General features: G+C 39.3%; 1 protein-coding gene across 6 annotated transcripts in view; it reads right to left on the bottom strand.

The window, feature by feature from the left end:
• NOL4 (nucleolar protein 4) overlaps positions 1 to 20,801 on the bottom strand; it is a 201,908-nt gene that overhangs the window by 14,784 nt on the left and 166,323 nt on the right. For all 6 annotated transcript variants that reach the window (XM_080381524.1, XM_080381525.1, XM_080381526.1 and 3 more), the window contains one exon: positions 208 to 388. In XM_080381524.1, coding sequence (XP_080237650.1) covers positions 208 to 388 — 181 coding nt within the window. The remainder of the gene's footprint in view (positions 1 to 207; positions 389 to 20,801) is intronic.

Genomic DNA, 20,801 nt, shown 5'->3' with positions numbered 1-20,801 from the left:
TGTATTAGTCCCTTGAAACTGAAAGGAGACTAGCATGCCGTGAGCAAGTATTTTGCTCAGCAGTAGCTGTTTGCGGGATTGTATTCCTGCTCATTATCTGGTAATAGCCTATGGGTATTGAACCCCTTGGACCGGCTTTCTGTACAGCAGGGGGAAACATACACATGTGCACATATACACACAGGCACATTTTGTACGGAAACTCACCACTGCTAGAAGCATCGTTGAGATTTAGCAGCCCACCTCCAAGCCCTCTGTAACTATGGTAACTGTAGGTCCCATTGCCATTGATGTACAACACCTCCTGTGTACTGGAAACGGCCGATGTTGAGTAAGTGACCTGGGCTGGCTCCTGTTTGTACTGCTTGTCAGCTGGAGCAGCCTCATCCTGCAAAAACAAGGAAAGGTTTTGAATTACCGTTTCATTTTACCTTGCACAAGAGAGATCTTTTCCATTGTTAAGACTCCACATCTATTGCTTTCAGAAAACTCTAATACGTGTTAAACAAGCACAGATGTGTTTCTGATTGACCAAATAGCAGCTGAATAGAAACAATGGAAAAAAGCAAGAATACAGGTTTCCTAAAAATCTGAGGATATTCATTTATTTGTGCTCCAGAAGCCAACCATACTGTTTCTCAAAGGAGAAGCTGCACCCTCTCACCCTGAAATGCTCACAGTCTTCTGCAAAACCCAACTCTGTCCAGAAACAGCGTGGGAAAGGATAGAAAAAAGGCATTATTTTTTGAGTACAGGAGTGACTCTTCTGAGCCAGAGAATCATATCTTTCTAAATAAGACAAACCAATACAGAATGCACCAACTACTTATTTTGATAGATCAGCCTCAGAAATGACAGAAGGAATAGAGGAATGGAATTAAGCATTATTTCCTGTGTTTGCAAAGGGCTGAGTGAGTGTCCATCCACACAAGGGCCAAGTGGTAAGGATGCCTCCCTCTACAAATGTGACTTGAAAGCATGTTATCTGTGTATGAGCAGTGACTGTACACCATGAGTTCCCTTCAGTGCTCCCTGTTTGCCTCTTAGATGCTTGCATAATATTTAACAGGATTTAGCACAACGGCCCTCCAATTTTCCTCTAAGGGAGATCATGTCTCAGGTGAAAGTGTATTTTTCCTCACCTGCACTTACCATAGCCACGCTTAGAGCACCTGACCTACACTCATGATCACAGAACACCCCTGTGGCAACTTTAGTAATGACACAGGTGAAAAAAAGAAAAGCATTAAGAGAAGATTTAATGTGTTTTACTAGTTGGAAACGAGAAAAACTACCAGTGTGTGACTGCTCAGCCTACCACAGGGACCTGAGTGCCAGAATTTCTGATGTAGTCTGCAAATGTATTTGAACTTTATTTCTTTTAACATGTAGATGGGCCTGATTTTGCACTCTTATCTGATGAAAATATATTTCCCTGATTTCAAATAAAATGGATCTACAGAAAATCGGTATGTAAAAAAACAGAGATGAGAATGTTTGCAGACCTTTTCAGAGTAGTTAACTGAAAAGTGATCTGTTAGAATTGTCTCCCCTTTGTGTAAGTTTTTGTCCATTTTATGCCTCTCTCTCCTGCACAACCCTTTTACAGTTGCTAAAAATACCGAACTTATTAAGAATACTATAAAATATCTCAAACTTTTTTTACAGTATTTACTTAAAAATCAGAATGTATATACCAGCACAGAGGTATCAAATAGTTCAAATAGTCTCCAGTCTCTGTTTAAAGCAAAAAGGGTTCTGAAGCAGCTTTCCTGTTTGCATTAGGAGCAGTCATTGGTTCCACCTCTCAAATAAGACACTACCAACTTTTTTGAGATGCAGCTATCCCTGTCTTGCAGATATTTATTGGTAAAAGGCTTGGGCACAACTGAGATGACTCAGAAGAAGGTATATATATTATTAACAGAAATTTTAATATTTAATACAGAACACTGAACCATCAGATAATTAATTCCATAAACAATCAGAATGGGGCCTCTTGGGCACTAATATGAGCAGAGGCAAAGCTTTGCATTTTTAAGAGAGTTGGCTAAACTGGTCTCTTATATATTTTCTTAAGTAATAATAGGCTTAAACAAAGGGCCAAAATTGCAATGCATTTCTGCCAGGAATTCAACTTCAATATAATTTACCTTTTATCTCCAAAGGTCATTGCTGTCTCTTATAGAAGAAAACATATTATTTTCTCTGAGAAAATATTCGTAAGCTATACAGCAAAGTTCTATCTTGGCAACAAAGCTTAACCCATCATCCAAATCTGTAGTACTCTCAAGGCTGAGATGTTCTGTATCCTTCTGTCTAAAACTAGATTATACTTCCTGCCATAGACTTGCTCAGACCCTCATTTTATTCTCACAAAGATCAGTAAAGGATCTTCTGCAAATTTATCAAGGACTGGACTGTGTTCAAGATGTACACCGCAAAGGGGACTAACTGCTATAGCTGAGCAGAGTATCTTCAGGGCCTGTTTCCTTATCCTGATTGTCTGGATGCCACAGATTTGCTGTCCCTGAATTTACATGTCCTCCAAAGCCTCTCTAGTCAGTGCACTGAAAGCCTAACTGAGTTTCTTGCAAAGCTGATGCCCTGAGCTTCTAGTAGAGCACAGCAAGGGTGCTTGATGCACCTTGGTGTGTACTAGCCCGTGTGTTAGAGCACGAGGCCAAGTGGGAGATCCAAGTTCTGCCTCCTTGCTGCAATACACAGTGAAAGGGTGGAAAATTTGGGATGCAAGGTCTTTGCTAGCTGTGGTGAGGAGGGGACCTGAACTCAAAGCTGCCATCTCCTAGCAACCAGGCTCAAAGCAAAACTGTGGTGGGAGTTGTAGCTGAAGCTATGCCACTGTGTGGAAAGAAATGCACAATTCATAGTTAGAGAGACACATAGCTACAGAGATAGCAAACAAAAAGGGAGCGTGACTCAGTTCCCTTTCAAAGAAGTGCTGTCCTGGGAGGCTTCCAGCCCTGCTGCCTTCCAGCTACTCTCTAACACAAAACTCACAAGCTGCTCTGAGGTTGGGAATCCAAGGCTGGGGCTGTGCTGCCAGGGGGGGGTCTTTGGATCAAACTAATCGCAGCCCTGTGCAACACTGTGGCATGCCATAGGCTGGGGCTGGACTTGTAGCCCAGGTGTCCTGCTAGGGAAGGCACTTCTTGGAGGGGTGAAAGGGGTTGAGGAGGATGCTGAGCCCAGGAGTCCTGATTCTGTGTATGAGTTCCAATCTCTTGGCCACCATACAAAAGGTGGCTTCCTCTAAATATTGCATCTATTTTTAAAGAGCAGACCGATCACTTGTACCTAAATAATGAATAAGTTGCCATACATTTCAGACCTAAAATGTAGGTCTCATCCAAGTGCTTAGCTTGGTGCTTCAGGATGACTAAATGCAGAAGCAGGGCAGGACTTCTGGCAAGCATTTTCTGAGCAGGCTCAGGTATCAGCCCTACTGTAGGATTATGAACCATTAGCCTGGTCCCAAGGAGTTAAGGTGTTACCTCTCATACATTCCCCTGGGATTTAAGCATTTTTCAGGAATGTTTTTTACTTCAAAAGATAAAACTCTGTCCTTTTTCTCTGCAGACACACCAAGGATAAAGAAGCCAGGCTCTCTTTTTTCTTGAGGAGACAGAACATTAATATATTCACTTTTGTACACCTGAGATTTATTCTGCATAGATTTACTCTCTTCTTTGCGTTCATCTTAATTGCCTTTGCTTTTAAACTAATGTAGAAATAAAACAAACATAGCGGTGTTCCAGAACTCAGATATTTTAATATTGTTAGTCATTTAGCACTTCTTGTTTCTCCCTGTATTATGTTTACACAGGAAAGACTTAATAATTTATTTAAAATGTTATTGAAAAATATTTTAATTTCATAATAATCAGTAACAATTAACTAACCATTTATTAATATGTCTGACCTAACTACCTGGAACACACACTGTTGTAATTAATTAAAAAATTATAAAACTTGAAAGGTATTAACTAAACATTTTAAAACTATTTATAATTTACCTTTAGTAAGAAGTACAAACAAGATGCAGATAATATATTTGTCCATCTAGAATTTGACTTATACCACCTTCATTTTGTATATGGCAATGGAAATAAGTCATCCTTCTAACAACATTTATCTTCTGAATTTATTTTGGAGAAGTAATTTAAGTCTTGAGCATATAATCTTGAAAATGATCGAAATCATAGAAATGCAAAAATATCTTTTTGGGACAAAAGCATGCTAAAAAGACAAAGTTATCTGTTCACTGGAAAAAGTGGAAGCATGAAGTATATACTGTGATCCTCAACTTCGTATATACCAGAGTATCTACGTCTCAGTTTTATGGCCAGGTCTGTATGAGGAGAACACAATATTGTCCTTAAAAGAGCAGATAGATGCAATTTCTTTGATTTTTAGTCAAAGCAATTAAGTAACTCTCTAAGGACATAACAGACCAAGAAATTATTTCATGAACTACTGCATAACCTGTACATTGAAGAAACCCTGCTCTGCTCTCACTGTTATTCTGAGCAGCTAATTAATAGTTTAAAAGGAAATATCATCCACAGCAACACAGATGCTAGTGCAGAATGTCATGATTGTGGTACAAAGAGCCAGGCTCACCAGCAGCACCCCGGCCTCCTGTTCCCCATGCCAGCAGAGGCACAGCATACACATTTATTTTCAAAAAGTCTATCCTTTGTGGAAGCAAGTCTAACAATGCCATTGCTCCTTCCTTTCCCCTGTCTCCTTCACCAACACCAAAATAATACAAAAAGAAGTAATAGCTTGTTAAAATAAAAAGCCTGGCAAATCTGGGCTGCATTGAGTTTTGATCCTATATATACACGTGTCAGAAATTCTGTGTATTCCCATTAAGAGAGAGCAGTGCTATTGCCTTGGCTCCACTGTCAGCAACAAGCATTGTTAACATGCAAATATAAATCCCAAAAGGGAGCGTGCATGCAAACCAACTCACATGGACAATGCGAGCTGACCATAAAGCTAACAAAACTCCTGCAACAAGAATATAAATGGTAATGTTCCAAAAATGGCAAAGATAGCAACACGCATTTAACTAATGCTTTAATGAAGTACTAGACTGACAAATTAACAATTCTGAGACTGACAGCTTTTAACTGACCCTACATCAAGGTGATGTTTCCCACACTCAATTAGAAAAGAGATAAAAAGGCAAACACATTTTTATCTCATGTTTCTTGATACTTACTTTTTTAATATGTTAAACTGAAAGATGTGGATTTTTTGTTCTTGTCAATAAACACTTCTCATAGAATACCACTTTGAGGTTAGGAAAACTCAAATGTAAATTTGTCTTCAAACAAATAGGCAAGCCAGGGACCCAATATTTGCATATGGTCCTCTATTTTTTTTCAGCATAGGAAGAAAAATTCATTCAGATGAAAAATTTAAAACCTGCATTCACGTGTTTTAAATTTGTTTTTAGCCTCAATAGCTTGTAGCATGGCTTTAGAAGAAAGGAAATGATGTTTCATATATTTTTATCATTTGGAACTCACCAATTTATTTCTATGATTTTTGAATCAAAACTAAAATAAATAGAAACACGTGATAAAACCATGTAGCACTTTCCAAAGCGTACACAATTAATCTTCACAACACTTCTGTTAGATAGAACTTTTATCACTGCTTTTCAGATGGTGAGATTCTGGCAACAAAGGCAACCTTAAACTAGCATTACCTAATACGTAAAGCACTTGAGTTCTGCAACCACAATAAAATAATGGGTTCCTTTTGTCTAACTTTATTTTTAAAATAACGGGAAGAAACTCATAAGTTTCATCACAGAGCATTCTGCTGAATCTGCAGGGGTTGTGGGGCTGAGAGCTCTCTGCCCATCTCAGCTCTTGTGCAGAGAAGCAGCTGCCAGGGTAAGCAGCCATCATTGTCTGCACGGAGCAAGCTGTTTAAAGCAAGATGAGCCACAGGATTCCTGGCTGCCATTGCAGGGCCCAGAGACCACTGACGTTACCCTGCCCATGACCTGATCATGTATACCTTGTTCTCTGTGTCTTCAAACTTATTTCACACTGTCTCTTCAAAATCCCTGACTCCTTATCCCATCCTCCTTGCTTCTCCAGTTTCACCTTCCACCCTCCATCTCAGTTTGTCATCTTGCCTAGCAAATCCCAGTCCCTCCTTTACAAACAAGTCTCTTGATGTCTGAGAGCTGAGCAGCTTCCACAACTCAAGCCCATTCATTTCCTAGTTTGTATTTAATCAGTGTCACATCCACTGATGGTCCCATCTGAGATTTTCTCTCCCTCCTCAGACTCCTGTCAGTCTCCTAATCCCAAAATCCTGTCCCACAGGGAGCAAAGCCAGGTTCCACTATCAGCCAGGGTAGCTCCTGTTTTCAACGCACATTATTTTTTTGCTAGTAATATCTGATCCTCTTCCACCACTAGTTCTTTAATTCACCTAACCATTTTCCTTCACATAGCCAGCCTCAGCTACTCACTTCCTCACCCAGCCCCATCTCATAATCTCACTTTCCCTTCATCCCTTGTTATGTCTGCTCCTGCCATGGTTCACAGCCCCAACACTCCTCCCCTCCATTCTGCACTGAGATCCTAGTCACACTCACTGAAATTTGAATAATCTGAGAATTTAGCAACTAAAATGTTTTGACTGTGTAAGCATGTGCATCCAGTGTCACATCCTTGGCATAAATGACACCACTATATTGTCAAGACCAAACACAGAGCCACTTTTTCTTTTTCCTTGTTTTTTTTTTTAATAGTAAATACATTTAAGACTTGAACTGCCCTTACAGGACAATATTTTCCTCATTCTTGAAAATGGCTGAAGTTTTCTCTGAAAGAGTTCAGCAAACGGAAGACGTACAGAACAGTACATGTAATCCCTGGGGGCTGAAGGTCATGAAGTTATCACCAAACTGCATACCTAGCATTATAAAGGGAAGTGTCAGGTAATCTTAATAAGTGATGATACTACTAACTGCTGGGATGACACACATTGTTCTGACAGAACTCTGGATCTTTTATTAGCTTTAATTACATTAAATTAATTCTCTAGTGTTTGACCCAGCTTTTAATTTTATGACCAATATCCTGGAAGCCTAGACAGCTAAACATTATTTTGGCACATCACAGTAGGCTTAATTTTCCTTTAACACTGCAAAAAGGCTGTTGACTCAGCGTGCTTAGCAATGGTGGAAATGGTATTTCTGCAAATGATGGGTGTGAGTTTTCCTTTTAGTTTGGGTTTCCATTGCACATTCTTTCTCCCCTCTCCAGTTGCTGAGGTTTGTGTTGGGATACTGCTCACTAAATAAAACCTGTTCAAGGCTAGGAAGGCCTGAATGAAATGAAACAGACCTACATAATTCACTGAGTTTGAAATCCAAATGAAGCTTCAGAGTAGTCCTTTGCATTGGCTGACCTTAATATTTACATACTGGACATTTACAGTCCTTTAAAAGGACGACGTCTTTTAATATTGTAGGAGGTGCTCTTACAGCTGTGATCTAAGCATGGAGGCAAGGTAAGGTTTGTAGAAAAAAAGTAATACAATACTTTCTCCTAGACCAGGAGAAGAACTTGTGTGCTCAAGGGCTGATCTAGTAAAAGTTACTCCCTCCCCTAAAAAGCCTTATTTCTTTTACAACACAATGAGCAAAAGCCAGATCTTAAGTTGAAGCCAGCAGGGTTTCAGTACTCACAATGAGAAAAGCCAAGCATTTGCTACAGGTTCCCTGATGAAATTGTGCACAGAAAAGTTAATTCATGTGACTTGTTTGCCATGCTGAATTGTGCTTTCATACCTCAAAGCTATTTTGAATAAAGTTCTACAAATTTTTCCATCCCTATATTATTAATCCAAAATTAACATCTACCTGAGATTTCAGCTCATCACACAAGGCACAGAGCTGAAACCTAAAAACTGAATTGCTACGATCTTTACAATCTGTTTAGGAAAATACTTGAAACATACCACAGACATATTTTATCTGAGAGGTAAAGTTATTCTTTGATAACTTTCCAAGACCAATATATATTTTATATCTATATCTATTTTGATGTACATATCTACTTTTATATATATCTATACCTGGGCATTTCCTCCATCTCTCAGGCTAGCCACAGTATTCTTTAAAATGATGCCTCCATTGACAGTCCCACAACCTGTTGTCCAAAATCACCAAGATGAAAAGATGCAAAAAATAATTGCACCCCTGGACAGATTCCTTCCTCTTTAAGTTTAGTTGCCCTTCATAAACAGCATTCCAGGTCTTTGTCAGAGGATAAGGCACTAGAATTATGGATGAGGCCTATGCACAACCAGCAGAAAGACCCCTGAGGTTTTTCCCAGAAGTACTAAGAGTGAATATGAGCAAGCTGACTAAAATAAAACACAAAATCAAGTTCAAGTAACATCACAGAACTCATGCCAGTTATTCTTTAGATCAGGAATTGTTTTGATAATTCAGGGGTGGACTTAGCAGTGAAATCAAGACGCCATAACTGCTGTCCTCAAGCACGTACACTATTTCTCCTCTTGTAAGGTACAGCTGGAGGACTGCACAGCTTTCTGTTTCCCACCCTCTGTCATCTGACCTAGACCATGTTTTCCTCTACCCCTTTCTGCATTATTTTCTTCACTTTTACTTACTTAAATCAAGTACATAAAAAAATGAGAAAGCCTGTTCTTGTGTGACATACTACTCAATTTGTAGCTCAGTTGGAGCTGGGTATTCCAGCTAAGCTGAACATTTATGTTTTATCTGTGAGTCTATCATCTCATCATTACATAGACTTCAGTCTCAGCACAGTTTTCTGACTCCTGTACAGAGAAGCAGCTGCCAGGGTAAGCGGCTGCACAGAGCAGGGTGTTTAAAGGAAGATGAGCCATGGGATTCTTGGTTCCCATTGCAGGGTCTAGAAGGTGTCCACTTCTTAAACATGCAGAGATTGCTGCCCTTCCCTGCCCTGTGACCCAGTAGTGCATACCGTGTACCCCTCTCTCCTTGCTTCTGTCTATCATCTCATCATTACATGGACAGCGCACTGGTCTCAGCATAGAATTTTCTGGCACAGATGTAACATTATATAAAATAGTGCTCCTAGCATGCAGATGCAACTGTATTGAACATGTTACTGCCAGAAATCTAGGTATCAGTGATGATCTTGCTGTGCAGTCCCGTATCAAAATGGTTTTCATATTTTAGACAAAAAATGATAAAAACAGTTTTTTAGATGGTGAGGAAATACTGATATACTCTAATTGAACTAAATCAGGTGTAATACAGAGCCCAGTTAGGCATCTAAACTCCCTGTAATGTCAACGGTAATGTGGGAACTTGAAGAATGTCTATCAAAATGTTAAGTTAGCTACTAAAAGTTTGAGGACTTACCAAACTGTCCTCCTGACACAGGGTATAGAGCCAAGAAAAGAAAGCATCATCAGTTTCAGATTAGAAGGGCAGAAGGTTCCTTTTGCTTTCAGGTTCTTAACATTGAAATGAACTGCCAGCATCAGTGCTGTCATCAGGCATCAAAAATTACATGAGCTAGTGTTCAACAAGAAATGAAAGTATGAGGCTGACACAGAAAAAGAAGATCAAAATAAAAAGGTGCTGTTGTGTAGAAGAGAGAAAAATGAACCTCAGACTTTTGCATTTCTGATAAAATGACACATCATTTATAGACTGGAATGGGTATGTTAACCTTAAATAAAAGGTTAGCGTTTTCACATTGCAGTATTTGAGTCTTTTTTTTATTTTTTCACTGCTGCCATGTCACCTGCAGAACAGAAAATGTTTCTGGAAGAGGTACTTGTATGGCTGTTGCAAGGAGTTGTCAGAGAATCACTTTTGTTGGAGCAATAGCAAAGCAGAGGGATCATTTTTCATAGCCTGTCAACTTTAGCCAGTTTATTATCCACTGTGATAGCAGAAAAGCAACATGAGCGTTCAGAGGTCACCAGTGCTGCTGGTCAAGCATGGACACATGGATGAGTGAGTCCTACGGTTTAGATAACTGTGACGCAAAGTCACTGGGGAAAGAGAAACTGGGTTCTTCTAAAGGACCATGTCTCTCTCTGTCCAAATGGAAAAGGAGAGCATTTATCTTTTTCAGCGTTTTTTGAGAGAAACTTACTGTTCTCTACTGAAGGTGATTTTTTATTTTTAGATTTGGAAGGCTTGATTTTTAGATAGTTGATTTTTTAATGTGCTTTCCCTGGTTTGCTTTTTTCCATCAGAAACAAAGGAATGTTAAAATGTATAAATCAACGTAAGCAATCACATTTGAGGTGGACTAATGATGGGAAGTGTCCTGCCAATTAACTTTATAGCTCCTGCTGTTCCTGTATTAGGTTACAGTTGTCATCCTTCATAAGCTATTTCATTAGTTATATTGGACATGGTCACGCTCTTTATTTTTCTAGAGAACTTTAACATATGAAAAAAAATTAGTTAGCTAACAGTTTCACCACTACTAATTGAAAGTTGTCTCAACATGCAAGACAGGTGCATAGCGTAAGACTGCATAGCACACTGCAGTGTATGCACAGCAATGACTTCCTCAGTGCAACTTTAAATAATGTGTTCAGTGGTGGCCAGCAGCAGATTACAAACAGCTACAGGGATGTAAGAGGCAGAACTGGACCTGGTTTGAATACATGAATTGTGCCAATGCCTTTGATTTTTGGCAAAACTCCTATGTGCTCATGGCGTATTTCACAAAATACATGTGACATTTCCCATGGAGAAAGCAGTACAAATTCAGATGGGGACTAAGGTGCCATGCAAAGAGCAGAAGAGTCTTTAGGGCCATCATTTTCTGCTTGGCAGAGGAACACCAGAGGAGAGAAGGCAGGTGGAACTTGCACTCTTCCCCATTGTACCAGCAAAGAGAAGAGGTTTGTTAGGGCCCACACCTCATACAGAATTTCTTCTTTTTGAGATAAGCAGATTTTTACTCTGACCTAAAGAACAGCAGAGAATGGACCTTGCCTCAGGCCTTATGGTGTTATTGATTTAGGCCTTGTTTCAGCAACCAACCTTGAGAATCCCCACCTCCTCCACTGCACTTAACCACCCACTCTCAGACCACATTATCCTTCAAAGGAAAGCCAGTTTCCCCTGGAAGACCACATCACCGACTCCTTCAGCCTGCCACAGAAGACGGGACCACAGAGACTATGCAAGGATCCTTTCCTTCCCTGTGCCACCTCCACTGATCTCTCAGCCTAAGATATCTCAAGGCACAGGACCATGGGAGCAGGCTCAGCAAGCCTGCTAGAGAGCTCATTTGGTACATGCCTGAATCCAAAAATGAAGCACTGCACAATGGACTCCAGGGCCCAGGATGCCCCTGCTGAAATTAAATTAGCTGAAAATCTGGGGCGGGGCGTGTGTGTGTGTGTGTGCGCGTGTGTGGAAGGTAAAACTTCAGTGGAAATGAAGTACAGGTTATGTCACGTTTATTCTTATGTTGCTTCACAACCCCTCTAGTCCTTTCCAAGCCAATTTCTTTGCAGAGGCTAGTATCTTGCTGAAGAACATGGCTACTGATCATTTTTGCTGCTTCCTCATTGACAGGCACTACGAATGGAGGAGTTTGAATATCTGACCTTTCTTCCAAACAGAAACAACATAAACTACAAGAAAACAACGTCCTTTTTTCCCATCCCAAGAGCAGTTTTGCCTGCAGGTAATGGCACTGAATGAATCAATGTATTACTGAAACTGATGCATGATGACAAAGGCATAGCAGTACTTACTACTGAACCAAAAGGATGCAAAGTGAGAGAAATTCCTCCTTCGCAGTATATTCTTCTCATTCAGAACAGACCTTGCTATGCCTTAGACAGCTCCACTTCTATGATCACAATAAAGCATTTTTCTCTGCTTTTTTCATACTTACGTGTACTGTCCTCAGGAAATTATCTCAGTGAGCCACTCCTACAGGGAGAGACATTCCTGTTCCCCCTTGCCAACATGCCATTTTTTAGTGACTATGATGGGGAAGACTTTCAGCTGGGATAGATCAGCATTACTCCATTCAGTGCAGGAGGACTGTTGCACCAGAACACCAACAGAGAAAATTTTTTAAGTCATGAATCAAATGTTTAGGGAGCATGCAGGGGAAAGTGTGTGGGAGTACTGGAGCAATGCTTGTGCCAGCTTTGCAGATTTATTACTACAATATCATCACGGTCAACATAATTAAACCTCCCACTATAGGTCTCTTCATCTATTGCATTACAACTGGTATCACTCCCACCACTGACAGCATATTTTCTTGACACAAAACAGCTTTCCATACACCTGCTAGCTCTGGGGTATGGAGATGCAACTAATGAAAAAGTCTATTGGAAAACTGGAGTATGACTTGAACTTTTGAGCGCTTCTTCCTATTTCTCTTCTGCCCCACACTTTCTTTTAATATTACCTATATTGGAGTGTGTGGCAGGGGGAATGGACCAAAGCACTTTATATTAGATTCTAAATGAAATTATTCTTCATTTAGAAATGAGAGATGACAGCCTAGACATGAAGCATTTGAGGTCAATGCTGAATTAACTTCTTAGTTTCACCTAATTAAAAATGTCTGTGTTCTGCTTTGAAAAGGAAAAAATTAAGCACACTGGACATTCCAGCATTTTACCGTATTTACAGTATGGTATCCCTTTCGCAGGTAAATTCTAGTAGGAGTTACAGATAGCTGTCTTCTAAAAAACCCAGTTTTCTCATCTCTTAGAGCAGGGGTCCTCAAACTACGGCCCGCAGGCTGGATACGGCCCCCCAGGGTCCTCAATCCAGCCCCCGGTATTTACAGACCCCCCTGCCGGGGGTTGAGGGGGAAACCAAGCAGCCGCAGATGACTGCCTGCCACTGCATCCGCGCCGGCCCCCTGGTTAAAAAGTTTGAGGACCCCTGGTTTAGAGAGTGAGCAATTACTATTTTGCATGCACTTAATGACTGGCTCTTGTTTTCAACACTAGGTTCAGATATTTTAAAGATATTTTACCCTGTGTTTGATACATTTGATCGCTAATTATTTTATTTCAAATCTGCATTAAAGTTTGAACTGTGAAAACCAAAATTCTTTCTATCAATTCAATGCAGGATGTCTGGTTTTGAACATTGCCTCAGGTACAACTTGACTTTTACAGTTTAAAAATAAATATTTAAAAACTGTTTCTAAAATAAAAGGTATTTAAAAGAAAAAAAAAAACAACAAACCTGACCTCCCCACCCTGTCTCAAACTATTTAGTAGAAAGAAAATGTTTTGCTACTGAGGAAGACCTGCTCCAAATTTTTGACAGAACTTGGTGCACATCCTGCAACTTTAACTATCATGAGGGTTCTGTATTCTAAAAGATTCATTAGATAACAAGTGATGCTTTGGGGTATGGCCTTTTGATTCTACAATCCTCAAACCAGAATAGCATAACCCACTGGAAGAAACAAAGAAATGAACTTTGACTGGCCTTTGGAGGATGCACTTTCAGATTTGCTCCATTAATGGAGACAGTAAAACTGAAGCTTAATATGAAATACCATGAGTAATAACCATGAAATTTGTGCACTGCAGTACAAATCTGTTCCCCAAATATTCTCATTTCAGGGGAGGATTCTTCTGGCATGATGCCTGGGCTGTTGGCCACAGCCTGCTTGGCTGCCTTGCCCTGTGCCTAGCCTCTTTAGCAGCTGGTGCTGCTCCCAGGCAATGCACTCAGCTCCTGCTCCCACATCTTATTATAGTTTGTTGGGGGTTTTTTTCTTAGAAAAATATGTTTCTAAATTTAGTTTAGGGACATCAAGCCAGTTGTTGAATCGCAAGCATGTTCATGCTACCAAACATAAGCAGTCTGTGCGTACATTTCTACATATATTTTCTGCATGGAGTATTGCACTGTTCTAACCAAGGAATAGATCTGAACCCATTGTGCAACTGTTGCTTTGAATTTTGTAGTATTTTATGGTTGGTCAAGGTCTTCTAAATCTAGTAGTTCATTAACCAAAATCAAAATACACCACTCTTGAAAAATAAGAGTATGCACATGCACACTGGATTTGCATTGATTTCATTAAACTGGCCCAATCCTGGCATGATAACAGGGATATACTCACCAGAAATATTACTCCCTGCCTGTGTTGCAGGCAGGAGGGTGTGTGCAATGAAGTCAGTAGCTAAACACAGGAAAGGAAAGACAAAATCAAGCTTTTAACATACTTGTCTCTATGCTAGAAACATCTGACAGGCAAGAAAATGTTTCACATTTAGTATCTTCTTGCATATGAAAGGGAGAGATAAGTAAAAATATCTCTATTCCTGGCTTTCAACACAGGAGCAGGAAGAACAAAAGCCCTGACTCCAAAAACCTCAATCTTTAGGCCTGAGGAGAGAACTTTTGCATCTACATTTCCAGCAGTCTTTCCTCTTCTGCCTGCTTGACAGGAGATGGATATTAAAGATACAAGGGAAAAGGCTGTTCTGGTCCCCGTTCATTTTCACTCCACCTATGGTAGGAAGGGGGATAAGGCTGTTTAAAAGATCCTGTCCAGGAAACAACCAGGCACTCTAGTTCTCAGCCTTCAGCTTTATCAACCTCCAGAACAGAAAACTTAACATTGGCATCAATTTTACTTCACATTCAAGATCTTATTGCAGCTTGGGGTGTTTAATGTGTTCTCTGAAATCAGCAGAGATTTGAAATTCAGCCATATATGCTCATCACAAAGAGCCTGGAAAAATGAAGCATTTTCTAATTTAATGATCTCTGTGTTGAGGTGAAAAATTAGCTGCTCACCTTGGGGCCTCACTGTAAATCCAAGGCATGAAATTATTTGCAACTGCATGCCTTGCACATTACTCCTTTCCAATACATGTAGCAAATTTAATGTAAGTTGGGCTGGAGCGTGGAGGGAGGAGGGTTGCCCTGTGATACTCAGCAGTCCCTTCCAGCTGCATCTGCTAATGACAGAACCCTGTCCAGCACTGCTGAAATCAGGAATTTTGCCACTGACTTGAAAGGCAGCAGGATTTAAAATTACAATGCACACTGCTTATTTTCTTCCCCTTGACAATATGGCCAGTGCATTCTGGGTAGGAAGCTAAGTTTCCCAATACTAGTACATAATTTGATCTCTTGACAATAATCCACATGCAGCTAAACGGTGCCTGCATAACATTTGTGCATCAGTGGTTAAAGCATATCATTTGGAACCACAAAAGCAAACCAAAGACCAGCTCAGAAGTAAAATAATCATTAGGTGGGGAAACGATGGAAGTGAACAAGGCCTGAAATGCAAACTAGCATGTGGGTATCCAAGGATATTACAGTCATCTTAGTGATCGTTTTCAACACAGATAAAAAAGGATAAAGTACTGAAGTACAGAAATCACTCTGATCCCTATTAAATACTAAATCACAAAGAGATGTCTGAATACAAAAAGCTATTATTAATAAAGCTTCTATAGTGTAAGAGGCATTGAGCTCTTTGCAAGCTAAAGTGACTTTTGCCTCTTGTGGTTTTTGGGATTACAATTTCTATTTGTTTGCTTTATATTAAGTGAACTACCTGCTTCTCTTTACTCTTTTCTGTTATCTAAGACTCCACAAGCCTCCAACTCTGAAGTGAAAATCACTTTCAGCTGGAATTTTTCAGATCTTAGGTAAATATACAGCAGAGAGAGGTAATGGCTCCATCCCTCCACACTGCTGACACTTGTGGTCAGCATGGACAAAGTGCCTTTTCTTTCCCATCCTCTAGAGCAAATTAGGCTCTGTGAAACCCAAGAGAAAGGGAACTCCTGATACTTTCTCCTTCACCTCTAACAAGGATGTATAGTTGATGTGCTCTTCCAGCATACTGAATAGCTATGGCAATGACTCCATCTCCCTGTTCTTTGTGCTCCCTCTGAATTTGCAGCTTTTTGCCCCAGAAGCACTGCCTCAGCAGGGCATTCTCCAGCATCCACTGGGAGATGTTTTTGCATAACTCCCTTTTCTGTAACAAATATTGTCCAAATCTGCCCTTGATACAAGACAAGACAATATAAATAAAAGAATGAAGAGAGCATTTAAGAACCCCACAATTTGTTTCTTCCTTCCTCCTGGGAGCTGCAGTACGCATTAATAAAAAAAAAAAAAAAAAAAAAAAAAAAAAAAAAAAAGAACAAGAACATACATACAGGGACACAAATATATATCCTTCTTCCATCTTTCCTGCTGTCTGAAGGGTAATGCAGGAAATAACTGCTCAGTGTCAAGATTTAGCAGCTGTGCATTAGTGGCCAGCTGAAACACAAATTCACTGTCCTCAAAATATGAAGGTTTAAAGATCTCTTCCCCCTCACTGCTGAAAGCCAGATACAGTGATCCTGCAGAGTCCATGCCCTCATTGCAATTCAGATTTTTAATTAGTTTCTTCCAAAACAGTCTTACAATTACCTATAATTTGTCCACCAGTAATTTCCTTCCTTCTTAATCGAGACACAAAATTTTCCTGGTCTGCAACAGCCAGAGTTTATTGTTAAAAAACTGTACTTGAAGAATCTTTCTTTAGGTCAATCCCCTTGTTACATGCAGAGAAATGCACCAGAAATTGTACGGAGGAAGTTCATTAACATTTCCTTACAAACCTCAATTTCTTTAAAAATTAACATTTAGGAATTAGATATAAATGGAAGGAAACACAGTAGCGGTGATTTCTAAGTGGCAGTACATGTGCACTTTTATTAATATTCAGATGTACTGCATTAGCACGGAACCCGTATCCAGTCTGCAACTGGCACTTGTATCAAGCTGCTCTATTCAGGTTGCTGCTATGACAACTATCCGGAGGCAAATGTCAGGTCAGCTCCCAGCATATGTGTCTAGGCCGTAATTGCTTTGTCAGAAACCTAATAGCCACCTACTCCTACTCCTCTAACACCTAAAAGCAATGTTGTTAAAAATACTAAATGTTGCAATATTCTTAATACCTTAGTCATATGCTACTAAAGCACTGAAAACTCTAAACTTGCTTTCCTTTTATCCCCCAAACAGGAATGGGGGTGAAGAATGTGTTTAAAGTGTCCATTTGCAAACTTACGTTCATTTATGTTTCAGTGTAAACCTGGGATCATTAAACTTTCTTTTCCTTGAGGGTTAGATATTATCATTCACTCCACCATGATTATTGATACTTAATTTGCCTGGTTACGAATCATAGCATGGAAAATAGTTATAGCTGTCATCTTGATGAGAGGTTTCTTACAAAATGCATTCAGTGTTTATCATAAAGGACTGCTTCACAGCATCATAGTTTATGGTAGTCTGTGCATAGTGCATAAACTTGCTCTTACCAACTCGGAAAGCTCAAATAATACAAGATTAATTTTTTAGTTGAGTTTAGCTTTCATAATTAAACTAGTAACTTCCACAAGACTCAGAAATATAACATGCACATTATCATGATTTTGTTTATCCTAATCTTACATCATATCTTTTAACCTTATGATTTTTTTTAAAAAAAGACATTCAGTGCTTACATTGAGGGAGCTTTTTTGAGATGCCTAACAGAGTGAAATAATTGAAGCAGAGATAGAGATGAAGTAAGTAATACTCTTGCAACGAGAAAGTTGTCTTGCAGTCATTTCCAAAGATGATCTCATGTGAAGAATTAAAGTAAGTCCATGTATAACTGGTTTGTTCACTGTAAATTATTTCCCATGTGCACATGCAGGCATACACATATCCTAATAGCTTCACTGTATTACCTCCCATTTGCCTCGTAGATAGTGATAAAGAATAGTTGAATTAAATAAAACTAAAGAAACCTAAAAAAAGTATTATTCTGATGTCTGTGCAGCAAAGGTATGAGGACACCACCTTTGTCGGCCTATAAAGTTCTTTTGACTGTTGTTATTTTCACCTAGTCTCTGTAATGAAAAGAAATTGTACCCTTTAAATTCACATTTAAAAAAAATGGAGAAACCCTCTTTTTATCATGTGTATTCTATAAAACATTGACAAGCAGTCAGTGAAAAGCCTACTAATTTAAAAACCACCAGCTCTGTCTGAGAAATGCCTTTGTTAGGACAGAAGATATGTAAGATAACTTTCATTTTCCTCTGAGCTTAAGCTCTCTTTGGGCTCAACTTTTACACTTGCTATGTGACTAGAAAAGAATCATACATTGCATGTCCACTTGGGGCGTAAGGATGAAAGAAGTGTACATAGCTCACTCCTTTGGCTGACCAAAAAATTCTGCACGCTACAGGAGCCCTTCCGTGACATTACTTACTGAAATGGAGGTCAAATTGCTAAAATAATATGGATGGAATCCAGGAAAGAATCCAGTCCACTGGCTTCGCAGTCATATGTGACCACTAGTCTCCTATAATAATAATTTCTCAAAGGTCCAGGTTCCTAACTGGGAGACAAATCAACATGGTGTGAATGAAGCTACATTAATTTTATAAATGATGTGGCTGATTAGACACGACATCCATAAAAACGTTCATACACTTCCACAGACATAGTATTCTATGATTCAGTTATTTTCCTGCTTTCCCATATTCAGCCCCTTTCCTCACTCTCAGATGCTGACATTTTGTCTTATCGCCAAAACCTTATTTCAATTAGAAGAAAAAGTGTCATTCATAAATTTTGCAACGTGACAGCATACAAAAGAATCAATTCTAAACAATGAAACAAAAGGCAGCTGTTAAAAAACCACTTGTGTCCAAATAAAAATGAAGGCAATTTTTTCCTAGTATCATTCTTATTTGTTTGTCCAAAGGAAGACTTCACCTTCTCATCTCCCTTCAGGAAAGTAGAGGGGCAGGTCCTATCACATACTGATGTATACAAACTACTATTTCTGTTTAGAATTTTCATTGGTCTTTTTGATTTCTGACAGGACAGGAACAAGACTAATCCACCTCCACTTTACACAGAGTACCATAGGCCAACACCACTCCTGTTTTATGATAAGGTTTTATGAAAATTACACCGCGTTTGGAAGAAGCAGAGACTGACAATGATTAAGCTCTTAAAACAAAACTTCCGTTTCTGTGATTGACACAAGTAGAGCCACAGAGCCAAGGCTTCTGCAGCAGCAGTGCACCAAACAGGCAACCCAACCTTTGTTCACTGCCCAGGACAGTAATGACAGGATGACTGTTTTCCAGATTTTTCTACTTATTTAACCATTCTTCTTTTGCCCAATCAAGACACAATTTGGTTTCTAAAGTGAAGGACACAACAAAATAAGTCATCCTGTTCACCACATGTAATGAATGCGTGTAAAAAGGGCTGTATTTTAGCTCGACTTAATTTGTTTCATGAGTCCCCTGTCGATAGCAGTCCAGAATATCCACTTTGGAGCAACTGCTTCACACTGAATATTGCTAGAGATATACATAATAAGCTTCTTGAAGGATTATCCCAGGAAAGTATCCCAGGATATCACTCAGAAGCACAGGAAACCTTAGGGATTCAAATAATGCCTCTCCCGTCTCTGACTGAAGCAAGTCATAGAAGGTTGATCCAATTATTGTTCCTACGTTTTTTATCTGTGAAGAAAAAATTCCACAAAATTCAAGACTGGAGTCACCCTTTTTCAGTATCCAGACTCAGCAGAGATGGTTTGGAGAGCAACACAAAAGCTCTGCATTGCCTCTGTAGCCACTGCCTGATCTGGACTGGGAAAGATCAACCAAGTGTCATGATTATTTCACAGTTCAGCAGTAGTGTCAGTAAACCCATACCATTTCAATATATAAATCTATAAAATTTGTGCAAGGGAATAAATTATTTTTACTATCAGGCAGAATTAAAAAGTGGAAGTGACAGAATTCTTCAGTCAGGTAATAAGTATCAAACAAAACTTCTTGGCGCTTAAGCTACTGGCTAACCAACAGAGCTTGATCTCAAGATAATGAGAATGTACTGAAGCTAAAGAGAGCACTTGAGTAACATCTAACATGGTCAGACAGCCAAAGCATTGTAGTCCAAGCTACCATGACCTACTAAACACATTTATATTTTTTACAGAGAAGTCTCAGAAACTGACAATGCTTTTATTGTAGCAGTTTCAAAAAACATGGGAAGTTACTAGCTTCCTGACAGGCAAGATCACATTGATTTTCCCATTATTGCCATGAAAAACAAGAATTTTTGAAAATAAGTAATTGATGCCAATGACAGTAATTTTCATTCACTCGTTTTTAAAACTGAATTTTTGCAGGCATAAATTTTCAGCCTTGAGTTAGGAAATACAAAGATCACATGAGTGGAATTTAAGGCATATAGGTAAAAGGATGGTTTCTTCCTGCTTCAGACTTAACAATATCCCTAGATCAGGGTTACACAAACACTGCAGCTATCAGAAATACTTCTAGAGAATCATCCATAAGATGCAGTATTTGTGTATGCAGACACACACACACACGCTTCAGAGAGGTTGCTTCTGAAGAGATAAGTTTCCATAGCTTTGACTTTAAAGCTGGTTCTTTTTGCTGAGCAATAATTGAGATGGTTTTCAATCTAAGCACTGCTAAAATTAACACCATAGGCAAAAACATGTTTAGTTTGGAAATTCATATTTTTTTACCAAAGTACAGGCTTCCATTAGGGATGTACATGCAACATGCTCAGAACTTCCTGTTCAGGGACCTTGTTGTGCCAGGGAGAGGAGAAGAAGATGAAAGAGCATAAACAAGGGAAGAAAAGGCATTCAGTGAGCTAGGAAGATGCTGAAGTTTTGTCTTAG

This window comes from Falco punctatus, assembly GCF_963210335.1.
Source record: "Falco punctatus genome assembly, chromosome: 3".
Classification (NCBI taxonomy): domain Eukaryota; kingdom Metazoa; phylum Chordata; class Aves; order Falconiformes; family Falconidae; genus Falco; species Falco punctatus.
The sequence above is the reverse complement of the archived record's forward strand: the minus strand, read 5'-3'. Positions and strand labels throughout refer to the sequence as shown.